This window comes from Trichechus manatus, unplaced genomic scaffold (genome assembly GCF_000243295.1).
Source record: "Trichechus manatus latirostris isolate Lorelei unplaced genomic scaffold, TriManLat1.0 scaffold00236, whole genome shotgun sequence".
NCBI classification, from domain to species: Eukaryota; Metazoa; Chordata; class Mammalia; order Sirenia; family Trichechidae; genus Trichechus; species Trichechus manatus.
Genome location: NW_004444172.1, coordinates 1,605,296 through 1,628,289, shown reverse-complemented (window position 1 = coordinate 1,628,289; position 22,994 = coordinate 1,605,296). Strand labels below are relative to the sequence as shown.

The window sequence follows — 22,994 nt, the reverse complement described above, 5'->3', positions numbered from 1 at the left end:
AAAACAGTTGCAGTTTGAACAAAACAAAGGGATACTCCATGGCTTAAGATCAGGAAAGGTGTGTGTCAGGGTTGTGTCCTTTCGCCATACTTATTCAATCAGTATGCTGAGCAAATAATCTGAGAAGCTGGACTATATAAAAAAGAACAAGGCATTAGGATTGGAGGAACTCATTAACAACCTGTGATATGCAGATGACACAACCTTCCGTGCTGAAAGTGAAGAAGACTTGAAGCACTTACTGATGAAGATCAAAAACTATAACCTTCATTATGGATTACATCTTAACATAAAGAAAACAAATAGCCTCACAACTGAACCAATAAGCAACATCATGATAAACGGAGAAAAGATGGAAGTTGTCAAGGATTTCATTTTACTTGGATCCACAATCAATGCTCATAGAAGCAGCAGTTAAGAAATCAAATGACTTACTGCATTGGGCAAATCTGCTACAAAAGACCTCTTTAAAGTGTTAAAAAGCAAAGATGTCACTTGGAGGACTAAGGTGTACCTGACTGAAGCTATGGTGTTTTCAATTATCTCACATGCATGTGAAAGCTGGACAATGAATAAGGAAGACCAAAGTAGAATTGATGCTCTTGAATTATAGTATTGGTGAAGAATATTGAATATACCATGGATTGCCAGAAGAATGAATGAGTCTGTCTTGGACAAAGTATAGCCAGAGTTCTCCTTAGAAGCATGGATTATGAGACTTCATCTCACATAATTTGGACATGTTATCGGGCGTACCAGTCCCCAGAGAAGTATATCATGCTTGGTAAAGTAGAGAGTCATCAAAAAAGGTGAAGAGCCTGGACGAGATGGAGTGATACACTGGCTGCAACAATGGGCTCGAACAAGAATGTTTGTAAGGATGGCACAGGAGCGGGCAGTGTTTCATTCTATTGTACATAATGTTGCTATGAGTTGGAACAGACTCGAGTGCACCTAACAACAACAAACATCTTTCTGGTATTCTCTGTTTTCAGGCAAGATCCATCGGTCATCAGCAGTGATACCCTTTCTTCTTCTGAATCTGGCTTGAATGTCTGTCAGTTTCCTGTCAATGTACTGCTGTAACCTCTTTTGAATTATCTTCAGTAAAATTTTACTTGCATATGATATTAACAACATTGTTCAATAATTTCTGCATTCTATTGGATCACTTTTCTTTGGAATGAGCACAAAGATGGATCTCTTCCAGTCAGTTGTCCAGGTAGCTGTCTTCCAAATTTCTTGGCAAAGACGAGTGAGCACTTCCAGCACTGCATCCATTTGTTGAAACATCTCAACTGGTATTCCATCAATTCCTGAAGGCTTGTTTTTTACCAATGCCTTCAGTGCAGCTTGGATTTCTTCCTTCAATATCATCAGTTCTTGATCATATGCTATCTCCTGAAATGGTTGAACATGGATCAATTCTTTTTGATATAGTGACTCTGTGTATTCCTTCCATCTCCTTTTCATGCTTCATGTGTGGTTCAATATTTTCCCTGTAGAATCCTTCAATATTGCAACTTGAAGCTTGAATTTTTTCTTCAGTCTTTCAGTCTGAGAAACGCCAAGTGTGTTCTTCCCTTTTGGTATTCTAACTCCAAGTCTTTGCACATTTCATTTTAATACTTAACATTGTCTTCTCAAGCTGCCCTTTGAAATCTTCTGTTCAATTCTTTTTCTTCATCATTTCTTGTGTTTGTCTTCACTACTTTATGTTCAAGAGCAAGTTTCAGAGTCTCTTCTGACATCCATTGTGGGCTTTTCTTTCTTGCCTGCCTTTTTAATGACCTTTTGCTTTCTTCGTTTGTGACGTCTTTGATGTCATCCCACAGCTAGTCTGGTTTTCCGTCATTAGTGTTCAGTGAGTCAAATCTATTCTAAATTAAGATGGGATATACTCAAGGTCATACTTTGCCTTTCAAAGACTTGTTTTTCTTTTCTTCAGCTTTAGCTTCAACGTGCTTAAGTATAATTGATGGTCTGCTCGGTAGTCGGCCCCTGGCCTTGTTCTGACTGATGATATTGAGCTTCTTCGTCATCTCTTTTCACAGATATAGTTGAATGGATTGGTGTGGCATAGCTTCCAGCATCACAGCAACACGAATCCACCACAGTAGTACAAACTGACAGACGAGTCGTGTACTTCAGGCATAGTCACTGCGAATAAAAAAGTTGTGAAACAGATCATTGTTCGTTTGTTAGAGGAACACTCAAGAAACTAATATATGTGAACCAGAGGAAGCAAGCAAGAGGAGAGAAAGAGCCACAATTAGCAAGAGCTTTGGGAAGGAGTGACAGATCATATAAGACTTTGTAGCTCATACTAAGTCTCTCAGTTTTACTTCTTCATGTCACTCTGTAATAGCTGCTTTTCCCCAATTGCAGACTGCAAGCTTCAGGAAGGAATGAGCAAGACTGATTTTTGTTGGTTACTCTACCCAGCGTTTAGGACCATGTCTGCCTCATAAAACAAATTCACTAAATATTTGTTGAATGAATGAATAAATGAATAAGTGGAGAGCCATCTTCCTACAGAAATAAGTAGGGATCCTATTTGAAGTGGAATTCTGAAGTTTGGAGGCAGAAGCTGGATAATCTTGTAGCATTTAATTTCATGCTGTGATCAACAGTCTCAGGACAGTAACATATTTGTTGTACTTTACTAAATGTCTATGTTACTCTCCAGGGTATATGTGGCTCACTGGGGACAATGTAGTTCAATTATCTTAGTAGAAAATAAAGACATGCTTTAACTGTGGACTCTCAGCATATTTCAGATGTTAGACATTTTAGTGTTTTGCAGAGACTGAATCTCAAGAGAAAGATCCCAGCCTTAACAAGTCTGACTCTATGCCTTGGATTCAAAAGCAGTACTTTCTGTTCTTTGTTGAATTAATTAGCTGTGTATTTATTCTGCCATTGCTGATTCTTTTAAGCCACTTCCATGATCATGAAAGCTGTGAATTCCACTGGTGAAATACAGAAAACTTATACTCCTCCAGAAACCAGTAAATGAAGTAAAACTAAACTGACAAACACCACTACCTCTAATGAATATCTAATGACAAAAGGTAAGATGATTTATTTAAAGTGTTTAGATGTATCAAATTTTCAAGAGGACTCAAAAAACATTCAATAATGAAAGACTAAATATCCCAAGTTGAATTTTTCTGTAATTAATATTACCAACTGATATGGATTCAATTGTGTCTCCTCAAAATATGTTGAAACCTCAACCCCTGTACCTGTAACTATGACCCTGTTTGGAAATAGGAATTTTCTTTTTTTATGTTAATGCAGTCATGCCAGAGTAGGGTAGGTCCTAAATCTAATCACTTCTGAGTTATAAAAAGAGCAGAATAGACACAGACACACACACAGTGGCAAGAGGAAGACAGACAACAGAAACAGATCCACTTACTAGCCCAGGAGTGCCAAGGATTACTGGCAGCTACTAGAAGCTGAAATAGACTAAGAAGCATGTCTCCCTAGAGCCACACTCTGAATTTGGCCTTCCTGCCCCTTGCACTGTGAGAAAATAAATTCCTCTTTTTCAAAGCCATCGACTTGTGGTATATTGTGTTATGGCCGCACTAGGTAACTAAGATATCAATTAAACCATGAACGCATAATTTTTTTTTAGAGAAGAGGGACATAGAATCACTAGAAACAGATGAAGAACAGAATATTGAACATATGTACACACACACATACACGGATGTATTTATACATACGTGTGTGTGTGTGCATGCGCATGCAAAACAGAGAAATTTAATTAATTTTTTGTACAGAGAGTCCCAAAATACCTGGCAAATTTAAGACTCATTGAAGGACATTAAATAAACGAATCACATGTTATTACATGCATAAATTAATCAATTGACCCTTTTCAGCCTTCGTTTTGTAGTTTAGTTGTGCTAGCTCTGTGACATTACATAAGTTATTTAATATCTCGAGGTCAAATTTTCATTTCTACAAGGAGAATTCTATCTCCATTCAGTTTTGCTGTGAATTGCCCATGAGGGGTGATGTATACAATGCTCTCTTGCAATGCCTGACATGTAGTGTACTCCGTATATATTTCTCTGAATTTGAGTTTAAATTTTGTGCCTATGGTGGAAAGCAGAGTTAGAAAAGCAAAACAAGCTGTCTCCCTCTTAAACAAACACACGCTCATGAGTGCTTGCACTTACACACACATATATAATCATACATATCATATAGAATATTTTTCCAAATATTATATGCTTATTACAGATTTTTTAAAAAAGATTGTTTTACAGGATGAGATTTTAGCTTATTTTAGAAACAGGCAGATCTGTTAAAGACTATTGCAATAATAATCTAGGTGAAAGATGATGTTGGCTTGGGCCTCAGTATTATGAGTGGGTAAGGTAGTTTGCTTATGGATATAGATATTTTGAAGGTAAATCCAACAGAATTTTCTGACATACTGGATACAGAGTGTATGAGAAAGAGAAGAGATAACAGTTTCTCCAATATTTGTTTGTTTGTTTAATTAATTCCATGTGAGCAAATGGAAGTATAGAGTTATTGACTTGAGCTGCAGGATGCTATGGGTGCAGCAAATTTGGAGGGGTGCATGAGGAATTCAGTTTTGGTCATGTTGAGATGCTATTTGATATTCACATGGATATGTGAGTAGGCAGTTGAACTATAAGTATAAAGTTTGGAAAGAGGTTAGGATGGGAGATATAAATTCAGGAGTTATAAGTATATAGATAGTGTTTAAAACTGTGAGACTGAGTAAGATCACTCAGGTATACCTGTAAATAGTAAAGACAAGAAGGTCCAGGACTGAACTCTGAGATACTCCAACATTAAGACTCAAGGAGAAAAGGACCAACAAATGAAAAAAGCTAAGAAGGTTCAACCCATGTAGTAGGAGAAAAACTCAGAGTCCAGTGTCCTGAAAGCTAAAAGAGGAAAGCCTTTCCATGAGGAGTAGAAATCAACTGACAAGTGAAGAAAGATGAAGACTGAGAATTGACCACTGGATTTAGTAACATAAAAATCAGGGATACTTTCACAAGGGTAGTGTCTTGGTTATCTAGTGCTGCTGTAACAGAAATACCACAAGCAGATGGCTTTAACAAAGAGAAATTTATTCTCTCACAGTGTAGGAGGCTAGAAGTACGAATTCAGGGTGCCAGCTCCAGAGGGAGGCTTTCTGTCTCTGCTCTAGGGGAAGGTCCTTGTCATCAGTCTTCCTTCCTTCTAGGAGCTTCTTAGCGCAGGGACCCCAGGACCAAAGGACACGCTCCCCTCATGGTTCTTCAATCTTGGTGGCATGAGGTCCCCTGTCTCTCTGCTTGCTTCTTTTATATCTCAAAAGAGATTGACTCAAGATACAACATAACCTTGTAGATTGAGTCCTGCCTCATTAACATAACTGCCTCTAACCTTGCCCCATTAACATCATAGGGGTAGGATTTACAATGCATAGGAAAATCATATCAGAAGACAAAATGGTAGACAAACACAAAGTGGGAATCAGGGCCTGTCCAAGTTGACACACATTTTTGGGAGACACAATTCAATCCATAACAGGCAATTTCTCCCTGCAGTGATGGTAGTGGTAGCCTGGCTGAAGTGGGCTTAAGAGTAAACAGGAAAAGCAGGCTTGGATACAGAAAGTATATTCAACTGTTTTGATACATTTTATTGCCAAGGAGAGTGCAAAGGAATGATACAATAGGATAGTATAATAGGTACTGAAGGTAGTAGAATCAAGAATATATATATATATATATATATATATATATATATATATATACATACATATATAAAGCCCTGGTGGTGCAGTGGTTAAGAGCTACAGCAAGCTACGGCTGCTGACCAAAAAAGGTCAGCAGTTCGAATCCACCAGCTGGTCTTTGGAAACGCTATGAGGTAGTTCTATTCTGTCCTTTAGGGTTGCTATGAGTCACAATCGACTCAGTGACAACGGAGATACATATATATATATATACATTTGTAAAATGGGAAAAATAACAGCGTGCTTGTATGTCAATGGGAATGATCTAGTCGCATGATTATAATGTGGTTCAGAATAGTTGGATTGTTGGGGCATGGAGACAGAGAGAAGAAGGAGAAAAAAAAAGAGAAGGAGGAGGAAGGAGAGAAGAAGAAGGAGAAGGGAGAGAAAGAAGCAAAGAGGGGAGGAGTTTTGGGAGGAGAACAGAAGCGAGAGAAAAGAAGGGAAGGGAAGGGAAGGGAACAAGAATGAGGGACAGGCAAAGGGAAGGAAAGGGAAAAGAGAGAAAGAACAAAGAGAAAAGGAGCAGAGAAAAGGAGCAAAGAAAAGAGGATGAGAAGCAGAGTGTGGTGTGAAGGTAGAGTAGGGGAGAGGAGGAGAAAAGGAGAGAAAATTTGGGAGGTAGAGTAAGATATGAACAAATAAGTGTCAGATTATCAAAATCCTTTTTAAGGGGGGGTGACTTTTTTTTTTAATTGCCAACGAGGAGTTTTAAACAGCAGGGTGGAAGGGTTATTTTTGAAATCATATTATATCATTCGGGCTAATATGAGGAGGGAAAGGTAGCAGGACCACAGGTGTGGGAACCCACACCCCCGCACACTTGTTCATGCACATAATTATATTTAAATACAGTAGTTTACTGAGTGTACTTAAGGAATCTTTTCCCCTTTAATAAGAAAACAAATACGTTTAATACTCAAGTCCTCAGAAGAACATCATAGACATGATCTTAAAAGTATCCTTGTTTAAGGCAGAGAATGAACATTTGATTTTCTTGGTATATTTGCACAATTTATTCTCTTGGTTTCTTTCGTGTCCCAGCAAAGGAACCCTCCAATCTGAGAAAAAAAGTATGACCAACCATACAAGCATAACTGAATTTGTCCTCCTGGGATTCAGGGATCATCCAGAGCTACAGTATCTTCTTTTTGTGGCATTCCTACTTATCTATATGACCACTGTGGTTGGAAATCTCGGCATGATCCTGTTAATCAAGATTGACTCGCGTTTCCACACTCCCATGTACTTCTTTCTCAGTAACTTGTCTATTGTTGATTTCTGCTACTCTTCTGTCACTGCCCCCAACATGCTGGTGAACTTCTGGGTGGAGAACCCAGTCATTTCATTTAATGGATGTGCCACTCAATTCTTCTTCTATGGTTCTTTTACTGGCATTGAGAGCTTCCTGTTGGCCGTGATGGCCTATGACCGTTACGTGGCCATCTGCAAGCCTCTCCTTTACACAGTCACCATGTCCCCTCATCTCAACATCCTCTTGGTGTTATTTACATATCTTGCAGCCTTCATAAATGCTGCCATTCACACTGGCTTCACCTTCCAGCTGTCTTTCTGTGGCTCAAATGTCATCAACCACTTTTTCTGTGACCTTTTGCCACTCCTTAAACTCTCTTGTTCTGACACACACATCAACGAGGTTATTATTTTTGCTACTGCCAGTTTTAATGAACTGAGCTGCATCCTGACTATTCTTGTTTCTTATCTCTACATCCTGGCTGCCATCTTGAGGATCCAGTCTGCCAAGGGAAGGCACAAAACCTTCTCCACCTTTGCTTCCCATTTGATGGCAGTCACCATCTTCTTCGGGACAATTCTATTCACGTATCTGCACGCCGGCTCCAGCTACTCAATGCACCAAGACAAAGCGGTGTCTGTGATGTATACAGTGGTCATCCCCATGTTGAATCCTCTCATCTATAGTCTGAGAAACAAAGAGGTCAAAGCTTCCTTAGGTAAAATTTTTAAAACCAACTCCTTTTACTGGTGTTGTTAAAATCATACAAGTGTGGGATTTGAGGACTAGGATGGAGCTTAGAGATAACCAAACCCACCTCCATTCACCCTGGCTCCAACTTTTATTCTGTCATGAGACTTTCTTCTGGTAAAGGAGTTGGACCAAATTTTCCAGATATACTAGGGAATATGGTCACTCTGTATAAATTCCACTCATTCCACAGAATCTAAACTCCAGAAAATAACTAAATGTCATATTTCATTACCCTGTTCATAGGTACAAAGCCCAATATAGAAATAGACAGGAGAGAGAGAGAGACTGAGTAGACAGAGGACTGATTCCAATCTTCTTCCCTGTCTGATGGCATACTGATTGGATGGTGGTGGACCTGGTAGAGGAAAGGTGATAAAGAGCAAGCTGAGTGAGAATATACCAAGGGGACTGTGACAGGGTTTCAAGGTTGCCTTTCATCCCTAGTGAACCAGAGGCAAATTTCTGAACTAATTCCTGATGGGGTGCTGAAGTTAAGTGCTTCTAACCTGGGCAGGTAATCTAGACTGTTTAAGCAATAATGTGAACAAACTACTGATAAATCTAACAGGATAACAGAGGAAGAAAATCAAGGATCATAGAATAGAAGGTTCTGGGGTTTAGAAAAATTATTTTTCATAATTTCTGGGGATAAAGTCTCAAGTTGTCGGACATTTGAATGTTAAACTGTGTAAGCTTGAAGAGCTAGAGAAGGATGAATATCATTTCCCAATGTCTTAATAAATAACTGCACATATCTATTTTACTGCTATCTGCAATTTGATTGGGCTTTGAATTGATTGGACTGGCATTTTCATGGCTGAACTATCTCCCCCAAAGGACTTGATTTTCTTTACAGTTGGTGACCACAGACATGTGAACATAAAGTGTTTTGACCTGATTGGTATTGGATAAAATACACTAATTGTGATCCTTGTCTATACCTTTCCTCATTGAAAACTGATTGTATTCCAAATAGAAAAGTAGCCACATTAATGCTTTAAGGAATAATTTTGCTTTCAGTTATAGCTTATGGTTTTGGATGAGCCTAAATCTTATAATATTATCTTCCCTCATTCTGTTTTTCTGACATTGCTTATTAAAAACATAATTTTCTTGCCTTTCTTTATTGCTTATCCAGTGATTTTGGTCCACCTCATCATTCTTTTTCTGGAGAAGCCCTCAACCTTCAAAACACAGTACACATGTTATCTCCTCTAAGATTCCGCTGACCCTCCCTCACCCTTCCTAAAACAGACAGTTATACCCTCTCACTGCTGTGATTTGGTAGATATTACAACTCCAGACAAACTTTTAGTCACAGAAACAAATTGATACAATACAGTGTAATGTTTCCCTGCATAGACTGAGAGCTCCTTGGAAAGAACTTTATATCTACCTTTATATCCTTATGACTTCATAGTAGTTGATAAATAAATGTTTTAAATCAAGAAAGAATAATACCAATCAAAGGCAAAGTATGATGAAAGAGAAAATGCTGGTTCTAGTAGCTGGAGCTGAAAGTGTTCAACAAAGACAATTTCAAAAAGTTAATCTTAGAAATGAAAGAAGTTCTCTTATATATGATTGTATGATCTGTCAGATCTTGCTTTCTTTTCAAAGAAACTGTCATCTCTTTTTTGAAACTAAAGATGTTAACAAACGAGATATTTTATTATCAAACATCTTCCATTGTAAATAAAGTAATTGTGATTTCAACATATTCAAGGACTTTTTCATCTGAAGGACAAAATTTAATTCAAACCAACATTGGTCTGACAGTAAGACTGAGTGCGACTAGATCTCTCTCTCTCTCACCAGAACCATTGCTTTGTAGGCAAAACTGCTTCTTTTTAGAAAAGACTGCTATTGCCTAACATGGCTCGAGGGTCCACTGTGTGTGTGTGTGTGTGTGTGTGTGTGCATGCATCTGTGTGTGCAGTCTTGTGTGTGTGTTTGTGTGTGTGTGTTGACGATGTGGTCAGGCATTACAAGAAGAGATCTTACTCTTCAATAGCTACTACAATTCATTGTACATTTCCTTGAGAAAATTCAATTCCTTGTCTGCTCACTTCTCTTTCTGTTTACAAACTCATAGATAGGCAACAATTCTTTACACTGTTGCGAACTTAACAAAACTGTTATCACTAGTATTAACTTTATTAATAGATAGATTAGATGCTATCACATATGGTATAATTCATGAGTTCCCTTTTCCAAACATATTTATAATACTAACTATTATGTGTATAGAATTCTGCTGATAGAAAAATATAAGTATTTCCAGTATTATCAGCACACTTGATTGCAATGCTAGTAAATATTATATTGAAACAACTGGCATTAGATTACCTTCCACATAATGAAATCGTCATGAGTCCACCAACTAGCGTTGTTAGATTATCTACTTTTTTACTTATTAAGGCTTCTGACTACCTACTTACTCTAATATCTTTTAAAAGATATTAGAATACGGAAGCTGCTTAGAATGTATGTGGTAGTGGCACATAAGTGTTTGATCAGATTACACTTTATCTCATTTAATTTTATTGACCTGGAAGATCAGTGTAATGGAAGAGGCAGACCAGTGAAAGCATTTCCAACTTCTTTTATTCTCTAACACACGTAGTACCAAACAATATTCAAAGTTTTTTAAATTTTGCTTTCAGTTTTCCTCCGAAATCATCAATTTTATAAACCATCAACTTTATGAATAATCCTGGGTCTCAGATTTGCCTTTGCCCTAGCATATTGGTGAAGTTAACTCAATAAGGCAAACTGGTTCTAGTATAAATCTATAATGTTCATCCTCAAAAAGGTCTTTCTGTTCCCCACACTATTTTCAGTCTCTTATCTCCTCCAATCTCTCACCAACCCTACTTCTTTACCACTCAGTCTCATTAGATGAGCTCACCTCAGTGTTCATAGGAAATAAAACAAAAAACTGAAGTCTTCTGGTGGGAATTCCCTTGTCTATACTATACTAAAAATACAAAACTTCTCTACTCATATTCTCCTCCTTCCATTTTACTGAAAGTGGTGGCTAATTTATTTGCATTAAGAATTTCATATATTCAGGTACCAAACAAGGTACACAAATGTTAGGTAGAGATTTTGGCCTCAAAGGAGACTCTAGCTCTTCAAACCATCAAATTATGATTATTCCCTTAAGGAAAAAAGGATATTTTAATTGGTTATTTTGAATTATTTTTAAAAAAATACTTTAGGGACTATATGGAAGAAATGCATTATAAATCTTCCCACTTTTTTCTGACAAAATACAGTAAGTCAGCTTTTGCAGGTAGGTTATTTTCTACATCCATACACTAAAAAATGTATCTTATTCTTATACATGGTGATCAATATTCCCCCAGTGTGGAAAAAGAAATATTATTTTCACTAATTGCACTTGCATTTTCTATTCATGTATTAATAAAACTTTATTGCATCACTAAAAAATTATTTTATGCAGAGCTGTTCTGATGTATGTAAATAAACAATGACCTTAGAGTGTAATTCTTTTTTTTTTTTAATTTTTTTATTGTACTTCAGGTGAAGGTTTGCAGAACAAATAGTTTCTTATGAAACAGTAGTACACATATTGTTTTATGACAATTGGTTAACAACCCCATGACATGTCAACCCTCTCCCTTCTCGACCTTTTTTTTTTTTTTTTGGTGAAAATATACTTAGCCAAAGTTACACCATTTCAAAAATTTCTACATGCACAGTTCAGTGACATCGATTATGCTCTTACAATTGTGCTGCTATTCTCACTTTAGATGAAGGTTTCGAGAACAAAATAGTTTCTCATTAAACAGTACACATGTTGCCCTATGACAATGGTTAACAACCTCACAACACATCAACACTATCCTTATTCAACCTTAGGTTCCCTAACACCAGCTTTCCTGTCCCCTTCTGCCTTCTAGTCCTTGTCCCTGGACTGCTATGCCCCATCACTCCCATTTGGTTTTATGGGGCTGTCCATAGAGTGTAATTCTTGAAGAGTAATTTCCAGACATATCTTATTTTTCACAAAGAACATAGAAAGAATAAGAAAGAATGGCTAGATATGGATGCTAGGAACACATTTGAACATTATCTGTGCTTCCCTAAACAAACGTTTTAATGAGTGAGTTAGTGCGCAAAAAATGGGAACCAAAATAATCCATAATCTTCCCAGATACTTGAATAGTTTGTCTATTGTTTAACGTCTCCTTCTCTGAAAAGCCTTTCCTGAATAGCCACCTTATATCATTCCTCATTGTACTTTTACTTACCATCATTTTTCTTCTCAGTGTTTGCTTCTACTTGATATTATGTTATATATAATATATATATATATATATTTGTCTGTTTGTTGAATATCTGCTTCCTTTACTATATGTTCCACCAAAGTGGAGGATTTGTTAATTTGTTAATGCTGTTACTCCAGAACCTAAAACACAAAAAATCAAGCTTTGCCATGAAAAGGGCTGAATTTACAGTGAAGAGAGGATAGTTCTTGATTTTGTACTATTTTAATCCTGTATCAAGAGATAAATATCACTAATTCAATGTCCTTAAATGAAATTAGGCCAGAGATCTATGGGTTTCAAGTGAAGATGTTGTACTGCACATTTATCTTCTATTTTATACCAGAAACAATAGGCTATCAGAGCTGGAAGAATTCAAGAGGGATCCACCTTCCTTCATTTGTCCATTTGAATGACACAAATGACTAACTGCTTTTCATATCCGATTTTTATTCGCCTTTGGCAATTTTATTTTGCCTCTGAAGTTTGAAAAGAAATACCAAATGCAGAGTTCCTCCTGAAGACAGGTATATATGCATATGCATGCAAATATTTGTGTGTGTTTATGACAGAGAGACAGAAATTATTTGAGGTAGAGAGAGAAAGAGGCAGTGAGATAGATAACACAGACAGAGATACAGGATGAAATGGTTTCTGTAGATATTCTGCTATCAGTGTTGAAAAATGAAGAGAAATTGCCCATGAGAAAATTGATAAATGAGTAAAAGATCAAATGATTGGAGTAAGTGCAGAATCGGGATCAGATGGAAACTCTCTCATTCCTTACACTTTCAGTTTGCAAAGGATAAGAAAATGTCCTCCCCAAACTGCACTACAGTGACCAGATTCATTCTCTTGGGACTCACAGATGATCCAGTGTTGGAGAAGATCCTATCTGGGGTGTTTCTGGTGATCTACCTAGTCACACTGGTGGGGAATCTGTGCATGATCTTGCTGATCACAACCAATTCCCGTCTCCAAACTCCTGTGTACTTCTTCCTTGGCCACCTCTCTTTTGTAGACATTTGCTATTCCTCCAGTATTACTCCCAATATGCTGTACAACTTCCTCTCAGACCAAAAGACCATCTCTTATGCTGGGTGCTTCACACAGTGTCTTCTCTTCATTAGCCTGGTGATCACTGTGTTTTACATCCTTGCTTCAATGGCACTGGATGGCTATGTTGCTATTTGCAGTCCTCTACAGTACACTACCAGGATGTCCAAGAATATTTGTATCTCTCTGGTTACAGTCCCTTACACATATGGCTTCCTTAATGGACCCTCTCAGACAGTTTTGACTTTTCATTTACCTTTCTGTGGCTCCCTTGAAATCAATCATTTTTATCGTGCAGATCCTCTTCTTATAATGTTGGCCTGCTCTGACAGCTATGTCAAAAAGATGGCAATGTTTACAGTCGCTGGCTTTACTCTCTTCAGCTCTCTCTTCATCATTCTCCTGTCCTACCTTTTCATTTTTGCAGCCATCTTGAGGATGGGTTCTGCTGAAGGTAGGCACAAAGCCTTCTTTACTAGTGGTTCCCACCTGGCAAAGGTCACCATATTTTATGAAACACTTTTCTGCATGTACTTAAGACCTCCATCTGAGAAATCCATAGAGGAGTCCAAAATAATTGCTGTCTTTTATACTTTTTTGAGCCCAAGGCCAAACCTGTTGATCTACAGCCTAAGGAACAAGGACTTGATTCATGCCATGTGGCAAGTGATCAGGGGAAATCTCTTTCATAAAATTGCAGTTTAGATGTCTGCTGATTTACAATCATTAAGTTCCTGGGATAACATAATGACTTCCATCAAAGGATATATCCACTACTGTATGGTCAGAATTTGTTTATCATCATGAACTCTCAATGATCACTTTAGCTAGTTTCTTCTCAAAATTAACACCTTCAAGACAGAGTGGCTTAATAAAAACTTTCATATATAAATTAAAAATGTTTTCTTTGGTAGAATCTTCTGGAAATGAATTGGTTTGGATCCAATAATTCTATATAAAAATTAATGTCATTACTGACCTGGGAACAAATTTCATTACTAACTGATCCTGATAGGAGCAGTAGAAATTCATCTTCTCTGAATAATATGGTCCACAGCTCCATTGTGAGGTTCTGGATACGACAACTACCTTTACACTTCTTTAATTAAAGATTATGAAATAATTTCTATTGCAGTGTGTACTACAGAACCCTGACTCTGGATCCTAACTAATCACTGTGATCAGTTTTGAAAATTTTTAAATACATGTATCATTCAGAGGCTTAAACTTTCTGTAGGTTTTCCTCAAACGCATGTCATAGATATCTTCAGAAACTATAGATATACTTGAGAAACAACATAATACTGATTGTGATCCTCAATTTCAACTGTCAACATTTTATAAGTTTCCAAGAGCATAGATCCAATTCGATCATCAATATATTATAATGGCATTCCTAGAATTTTTTCAGTGCAGTAGGTCTGACTAATTTACAGAGTCAATAGGCTCTATTAACTGGCTTATACAGAACCAAGAATGCACAGAGAAGTAAAAAAATCTAATAGGTATGTATGTATCTCTCTGGATATGAAGACCCAATGTGTCCTTTGGTTCATAAAGCATGGCTCTCTTTATGGCTCGTCCAGTAGTACTCAAAATTTCTATCCAGAAAAGTGATAATAAGGAATTCTATGTAAAGAAACAGGTACTACATCCATATCGTTCCACACATTAGTATCAACTAAATAGTGCATAGTGAACCATTTATCTGTAGCCCTTATTAACTTATCTTAAACATATTGTATTGTAATATTTTGTATCTGATTTTAACTTTCACAATTATAAAAAGCGCTCATAGTAACCAACTACTGTATTTTTACTGTGGCATATTTAAATTATTTTCCAGAAAAATCTCTCAGGTGATCTGCAGTTTTTGTAAAATTAGGGTCCATTTTTAATCTCAGTTGATTGAACAAAGCTGTGCCTATCAAAATCCTCTTTCAGAAATAGTAGTTGAAAAATGCGGTAATTACTGGATGATAGAATAGAATATTTAAATTTCATAGCCATTTGTCTATCTGTATATTGGTTTGTTTTCTGGCTGTGGTAGTTGGACAGGAAAAGAAGCTGATCTGCAGACAGACACCAAGAAAACAGAAAAGACTAGAAACATGTGACAGAGGATCCTGATGATCATAGAATTCCTGGTGCCACTTCCTTTTTTAGGACCAGCATCATTCATTCTGTGGGAATTCCCTTATCTTACATCAAGTTTCTCTTTTTCTGAAGCAAAGAGTTGTATTTCCTTTTCTACCAACCAACCAGGTTGTTTTGCCACCAAATGGAAATCCCATTTGAAAAATGTATTCAGAATCTGTGCAAAAACACTCGCTGTTTTACCTAAATGTTTTACCTGAATGATTGAATGCTTCGTTTTCTTTTCTGGTCCTGAGAACCACCATGGCTTTCAGGAGCCACATTTACATCCAGTCTTGGCAACTCTTGAACCCAAATAGTTGACCTATTTGTAGTCTCTCTCCTTTCTACAATTCTGTTTGTTTGCTTCTATTTATTACTTAATTTTTTATTGTGCAAGTCTTTGGATGAAAGTTGCCTCAGAAACTCTTTAGAGACAGGATAGAATGTAAACTGGCATGTTCTCTTTAACTAATCTATGTTATATTAATTCCACCTTAATTTCTCAGAGGTGAGTCAGAAGAGAGTCCAGGTCTTTATCTCTCTGTCTGTCTTAGAACAAGATTGCCAATTTGTAAAACAAAGAACAAAAACTGCTGATAATTTTAATGCAATGACATTGAAACTACAGACCATTTTAGGAAGAACTGACATTTTAATGAGTCCTGATGGCACAGTAATTAAGAGTTTGCCTGCTAACCAAAAGGCCCATAGTTCAAATCCACCAGCCGCTCTTTGGAATCCCTATGGGGCAATTCTATTCTGTCCGGTAGGGTCGCGATGAGTTGGAATCCACTCCAGGGCAACGTTTGTTTTTTTTTTTTTGGACATCTTAACAATACTGTTTCAATCCATGAGTGAAACTTGTGTCTCTGTTATTTAGATGTTCTTTAATATTTCTCTACTGGCTTTTGTGGCTTTAGTATCTAGCTTTTGCACATTTTTGTATTATATTTATTTGTAAATAGTGTATGTTTTTGATGTTATTGTAAATTCTACTTTTAAACTTATTTTCCAATTGTGTGGTGTTGCTTTTATATAGTTTATATAAAGAACTTTTGTGTACTGAAACTTGTAATTGTGTGATCTTCCTAAATATAATGTTAATTTCTTTTTGTCTATATTTTGAAATGATATTCTATGTAAACTATTGTATCACCTGTAAATCACATTATTTTATTTTTTCCTTACTAATCTATATACCTTTATTACACAGGATAGGACTTCTAGTACAATGTTGGAACTGTTACAACTTTTAAATAAAAAAAGATGGATTGAATAATCACAAAATACAAGTGAAAAATCTACAGGGCCAGTAGGATATATCCAACCCTCTGACCACTGTGACACGTGTATAGCTGAAGTCGTTAGATGTCCCTCTAGCTGGTATACATCTATTGATCATGACAAAGAAAGCAAACTGACATTAACTAATTAACTAAATACAATTTCACCATAACCTTCTGAAAACTTCCTATCAAAAAAAGATGTTGTTATTGTTGTTAGGTGCTGTGAGTTGGTTCTGACTCATAGCGACCCTACGTACAGCAGAATGGAACACTGCCTGGTCCTGCGCCATCCTCACAATTGTTATACTTGAGTCCATTGTTGCAGCCACTGTGTCAATCCAAAATAAGATACAATGCATAAAACTCTTCTTTGAGTTAGCATCATACGCCAGGTAAAGCCTGTGCTCTCTAATCTTATATGTGGCAGTATAAACAAATTTAGATCACCGTCTTACTTGGCAGATTTCTGATAATGTGTTCTCATACCGAAAAGTATAGATACTCTGTCACTCCAGATCTGAAAGAGGTAATGAATAATTTTTTTGCCCACCCATTCGATTACTATTGAGCCAGATCTTGTTCTTGTTGGAATAGTCAGTTTTTAAGTCTGATGATTTGTTAGGATTGTTGTATATTAGTGTATATAGAGAAATACATTAATAAATAAATGTTTCAGGACAAATTTTCTTCAGACTGAAGGTAACCATCCTGCTTAGAATCAAATCTTTAAGTATTCATGTTTATGGAAAACTAGGGATTTCCACATTAAGGAGTCAGGCAATGAAAGACACCAGCTCTACAATCCTACAAGGAACTTTAATTCCTTAGAACTATTTAAGCAGTAATATTTGATATTTTAAATTTTTATTGTTTTTATTTGTGCAAGAAATCAGGATAAAACGTAAAGATTGAAATAAAAGAAGATCTTTGCACTTCAATTTGAGAACAACAGTATGCTAATGCTGAAATATCATGGGTGGGGAACAATCTACATTTTGATATTGATATACAGCTTTATCCTTTTGTCTAATTACTCAGTGTATCCCATCATTTGGAGGTTTTCCAAAATTAGGGACACTTCGCCTTTCTTGAAGGAGCCCTGGTGGTGCAGTTGTTAAAGTGCTAGGCTGCTAACTGAAAGGTCCCCTGTTGGAATCCACCAGCCTGTTGTGGGGAGGAAAGATGTGGCAGTCTGCTTCCCTAAAGATGTACAGCCTTGGAAACCCTATGAGGCAGTTCCACCCTGTTCTATAGGGTCACTAGGAGTCAGCACTGACTTGACAGTAGTGGGTTTTGTGTTTTCTCCTGTATTAATCAGACTACATTTTGATTCATTTTTTTGTATTAACCTGGAACTATCAGTACACTGGCATATACAGACCGGTGAAAGCATCTCTAGCTTCTTATTCTCCAACAATTACGGGGCCAGTCAAATAGTATTCAACTATTTGTCCCTTTCAACCTTTTTCCAAAATTCTCCATTTTATAAATCATGCATTTAATGAATGATTCTCGTTCTCAATCTTAGTTTTGATTCTTAGCATGTTGATGAAATTAACTCAATACAGCAGATTGTTCCCGGTATAGAACCATAATGTCCATCACGAAAATTACCCTCAGCACTGACCAGTGTCTCTACTTCCTTCCTACAGATATGCCACTCTCCTGCTCTGCACACTGACCATTTCAAACTCTTTTCAAATCTCTCACCGACTTCACCACCCTACCCCTGACTCTCGTTAGATGACCTCATGTGAGGGTTTCCAGAGAAAAACTGAAATCTTGAGATGGGGATTCCCTTATCTTTACTGTCCTAAAAATACAAAACTTACCTACTTATAGTTTCCTTCTTAGGTCTTATTGAAACCAAAACCGAAACTAACAAACACACAAAGCCATTGCCGTGGAGTGGATTCCGACTTACAGCAACCCTCTAGGACAGAGTAGAACTGCCTCCTAGGGTTTCTAAGGAGTGGCTGGGAGATTCGAACTGCCCACCTTTTGGTTAGCAACCAAGCTCCACTTTATTGAAAGTGGTGGTTAATTACACTATCTGTGCTCAATCTTATGCACTCATTTACCAAGCATGGTACACACATGTTGAGATAGGGATTTTGGCCTCTAGTGAGTATCCAGATTCACAAATCATCAAATTAAGGTTATACCCTTGAGGAATAAAGAGTATTTTAATTGCTTGTTTAGAAGTATATTTAAAATACTTTAGGGAATATGCCCCAGAAATGCAGTATAAATCTTCCCACCTTGTTCTGACAGAATATGATAAATCAACTTTACAGGTAGGTCATGTCTGTATTTTTACATTAAAAAAATGAATCTGTTCTTTCTTGTGGAGATTAGTATTCCATCCAGGTGGAAAAATATCATTTTCTTCATTTTACTTGACTTTTTCATTCATATTTTAATAATGTTATATTTCATATTAAATATCAATTATTATCTTCAAAATATTCTTTTATATACGTGAGAACCAAATCAACAAGGCCGTGAGTGCAAGTCTTGAAAAGTAATGATTACAGACATATCTTATTTTCACAAAGAAGGAAGAGAGATTGACTAGATCTGGAAACCAAGACCACATTTAAACATTCTTTGTGCTTCCCTTAACAAACATGTTCATGAATCCGTTAGTGGTGCAAGAAAATAAGGACCAAAAAATCTACACTTCTCCCCAGATTCTCCCATGGTTCATTTACTGTTAATATACCACCTTCTCAGAAGTTCTTCACTGAATGGCTGTCTGAAAGCATGTCTTACTAAATTTTTACCCACCTTCATTTCTTCATCACAGTTCTTGTTTCTACATAACATACATTATAAGTTATTGTCTATTTGTTTGGTATCTGTTTCTTCTACTGCAATATGTGCTTCGCAAGGGTAGAGAATTTGTACAGTATAATTCCAGAAAAGAAGAAATCAAGCTTTGCAGTGTAAAAGGGAAGTGGGTGACTGAATTTACAAAACAGAGAGGGCCATTCTTGATTCTACGCCTTCTTAGCTATGTATCAAGAAATAAATTTTACTATTTTAATGTTCTCTGAATGAAATTTTACTAGAGAACCATGACTTTTAAGTGAAAATGTTATACTGAACATTTATCTTCTATCTCGTATCCGAAATAGTGGGATATCAGAACTGGAGGGACCAGAGAGTTCCAACTTCTCTCATTTGTTGATGCATTACATTGGATGATTGATACGATCTGCTGCTTTTCGTACTTCCTTTTCATTCCTTTCTGCAATTTGTTTTTATTCATGAAGTTGGAAAAAGTACCAAATGCAGAGTTCCCCAAGAATCCAGATATAAAGGTGTGAGGATACATACACATGCAAGTATTTGCTGTGTGAGAGAGCGAGAAACAGAGAAAGAGAATTTGAGGTAGAAGGAGAAAGAGAGGCAAAGGGACAGATAAGACAGAGAATTGTTGCTGTTAGTTGGTGTCGAGTGGTTTCTGAAAATATATAAGAATGTAGACATTCTTGTACATTTGTTGAAAAAAAATAAGCATAATATAAGCATAATTGCCCCATGGATGAAAGGATCAATCAGTGAATTATAAAATAAATGGAATAAATGCAGAATCAGAAACAGATGGAAACTCTTAACACTCCTGGATGCTATTAAGTTGTAAAGGATGGAAAATGTCCTCCCCAAACTGCACTACAGTGACCAGATTCATTCTCTTGGGACTCACGGACGATCCTGTGTTGGAGAAGATCCTGTTTGGGGTATTTCTAGCAATCTATCTAATCACACTGGTGGGGAATCTGTGCATGATCTTGCTGATCACAACCAATTCCCGTCTCCAAACTCCCATGTATTTCTTCCTTGGCCATCTCTCTTGTGTAGACATTTGCTATTCCTCCAGTGTTACTCCCAATATGCTGTACAACTTCCTCTCAGACCAAAAGACCATCTCTTATGCTGGATGCTTCACACAGTGTCTTGTCTTCATTAGTCTGGTGATCACTGAGTTTTACATCCTTGCTTCAATGGCATTGGACCGCTATGTTGCTATTTGCAGTCCTCTACATTATACTACCAGGATGTCCAAGAACGTTTGTATCTCTCTAGTCACAGTCCCTTACACATATGGCTTCCTTAATGGACTCTCTCAGACAGTTTTGACTTTTCGTTTACCTTTCTGTGGCTCCCTTGAAATCAATCATTTTTATTGTGCGGATCCTCCTCTTATAATGTTGGCCTGCTCTGACAGCTATGTCAAAAAGATGGCAATGTTTACAGTCGCTGGCTTTACTCTCTTCAGCTCTCTCTTCATCATTCTCCTGTCCTACCTTTTCATTTTTGCAGCCATCTTGAGGATGGGCTCTGCTGAAGGCAGGCACAAAGCCTTCTCTACTTGTGGTTCCCACCTGGCAACGGTCACCATATTTTATGGAACGCTTTTCTGCATGTACTTAAGAGCTCCATCTGAGAAGTCTGTAGAAGAGTCTAAAATAAGTGCCGTCTTTTATGCTTTTTTGAGCCCAATGCTGAACCCGTTGATCTACAGCCTAAGGAATAAGGATGTGATTCAAGCCTTGAAGCAAGTGATCAGGGGATATCTCTTTCATAAAATTGCGGTTTAGGAGTCTGTTCTTTTCTAATCACTGAGTCCTTTGATAACGTAATGACTTCCATCAAAGGATATATCTACTACTGTATGGTCAGAATTTGTCTATCATCATGAACTGTCAGTGATCACTTTGACTAATTTCTCTTCAAAATCAACACCTTTAAGACAGATTGGCTTACTAAGGACTTTACTATTTATACAAAAAATGTTTTCTATGGAAGAGATTCTCTGAAAATGAATTGGTTGGTATTCATTAATTCTGCATGATTATACCTTTACTTACTTGGGGGCACATTTTGTAACTAACTTACCCTTATGAAATTACTGGAAATTACTGTCTTTCAATTTTGTGATTCATTGTGCCATAGTGAGTTTAAGATAGGATGACTAGCTTTACACTTAAAAAAAAATGAAATAATTTCCACTACAATGCATGCTAGAGAACATTGACTCTGAAACTGACTAATCATTGGATTCACTTGGAAAATTTTAAATATATGGATCATCCATATGTTTAAAATTTATGTAGATTTTCCCCATACCCATGTCGTAGACATCTTGAGTAATAACATAATAAAGAAACTTGAGAAACTATAATAGTGGTTATACTTATCAATTTTGAAAATAGACTGTCAATACCTGCTTATGAGTTTCTGAAAATATGGACCGAATTCAATCATCAGTATAGTATAATGTCATTCCAGGTAATTTTCCAGTGTAGTAGTTATGACTGAGGGTTAATTTACTGAGAGTCAAGAAGATATCAATTGTCTTTTGCAGACCCAAGAAGGCCCTGAAACAGTATAAAAATGAGTTGGTGTATATGTCGTTGGTGTGTATGTATCTTTCTAAAGATGAAGAACCAACATTTACTTAGGTTCAAAGAGTGGTCTGTGACACATGATTTGCTTCTAGTTAAGGCTGGTCCAGGATTTCCCAAAACTTCTATTGAGGAAAGCAGTAGTAAGGTAGACTACAGAAGAAGAGAAACAATTTATCCATATTAATCCATCCATTATTAGTCTTCCATGGCTGCATATTGACTCATATATGTTTAATCCTTGTTAAATTGCCTTAAATATTTTGTATTCTAATATTTTGCTCTATAATTTCAGGTAACTGCATTATAAGAAATGCTCACATAAAATCAGCTACTTATTTACTATAAAGTGGTCAAATTATTTTCCAGAAAATCTCCCTGAGGACTTGCAGTTTTTGCAACACTGGACTCCGTTCTTAAGTCTGAGTTGATTGAACAAAGCTGCATCAATCAAAATTCTTTTTCAGAAGCAGTAACTGAAAAATAGAAAGGGTGATTTTGGAGGGGCTAGAACATGTTTAATTTCAGAGCCATTGTTTGTTTGTATACTTGTTTAGTTTTTGGCTATGGTGGTGGGGCCACAGAAGGTGTTCTGCAAAGAGACAATAATGAAGCAGAGAGCCTAGAAATGAGTGACAGAAGGTCCTGAAGGTAGGTGGTAGAGTTCCTAGTGGGTGCGCTTCCTTTTTGAAGATCAGCATCATTTAGTCTGTGTGGCACCCATTCTCATTTAACAAGATTCCTTTTTTGTTTTTTTTAAGCTGTGTGTTTCCAAAATGGTCTGAAATTCAAATTTATAAGTCATTTGAATATATATTTAGAATCAGTGAATAAAATACTCTGTTTCGCCTAAATAACTGTATGTTGCCTTTTTTTTCAGTCTTGATAATTACCATGGCTTTTAGGAGCCAAATTACATCCAATCCTGGCAACTCTCTTAACACAAATAGTTGATCTATTTTTTTTTTTTTTTAATATTTTATTGTACTTCAGGTGAAGGCTTACAGAACAGAT

General features: G+C 36.7%; 3 protein-coding genes across 3 annotated transcripts; all 3 read left to right on the top strand.

The window, feature by feature from the left end:
• The first annotated feature begins 6,857 nt into the window (after nucleotides 1-6,857).
• LOC101357343 (olfactory receptor 1020-like) lies at nucleotides 6,858-7,796 on the top strand. Its single transcript, XM_004389236.1, has one exon. It carries the CDS (start codon nucleotides 6,858-6,860, stop codon nucleotides 7,794-7,796), a length of 939 nt encoding a protein of 312 aa, XP_004389293.1.
• A 5,102-nt stretch (nucleotides 7,797-12,898) lies between these two features.
• On the top strand, nucleotides 12,899-13,846 carry LOC101355659 (olfactory receptor 5M10-like). Its single transcript, XM_004389176.1, has one exon. The coding sequence runs from the start codon at nucleotides 12,899-12,901 to the stop codon at nucleotides 13,844-13,846; it is 948 nt and encodes a 315-aa protein (XP_004389233.1).
• Nucleotides 13,847-20,198: 6,352 nt separating this feature from the next.
• LOC101355403 (olfactory receptor 5M10) lies at nucleotides 20,199-21,173 on the top strand. The gene has a single exon (XM_004389175.2). The coding sequence runs from the start codon at nucleotides 20,199-20,201 to the stop codon at nucleotides 21,171-21,173; it is 975 nt and encodes a 324-aa protein (XP_004389232.2).
• The last annotated feature ends 1,821 nt before the right edge of the window (nucleotides 21,174-22,994 follow it).

Coding starts and splice junctions, on each gene's coding strand:
- LOC101357343 (XM_004389236.1), top strand. CDS start 6,858: ATGACCAACCATACAAGCATAACTGAATTTGTCCTCCTGGGATTCAGG.
- LOC101355659 (XM_004389176.1), top strand. CDS start 12,899: ATGTCCTCCCCAAACTGCACTACAGTGACCAGATTCATTCTCTTGGGA.
- LOC101355403 (XM_004389175.2), top strand. CDS start 20,199: ATGCTATTAAGTTGTAAAGGATGGAAAATGTCCTCCCCAAACTGCACT.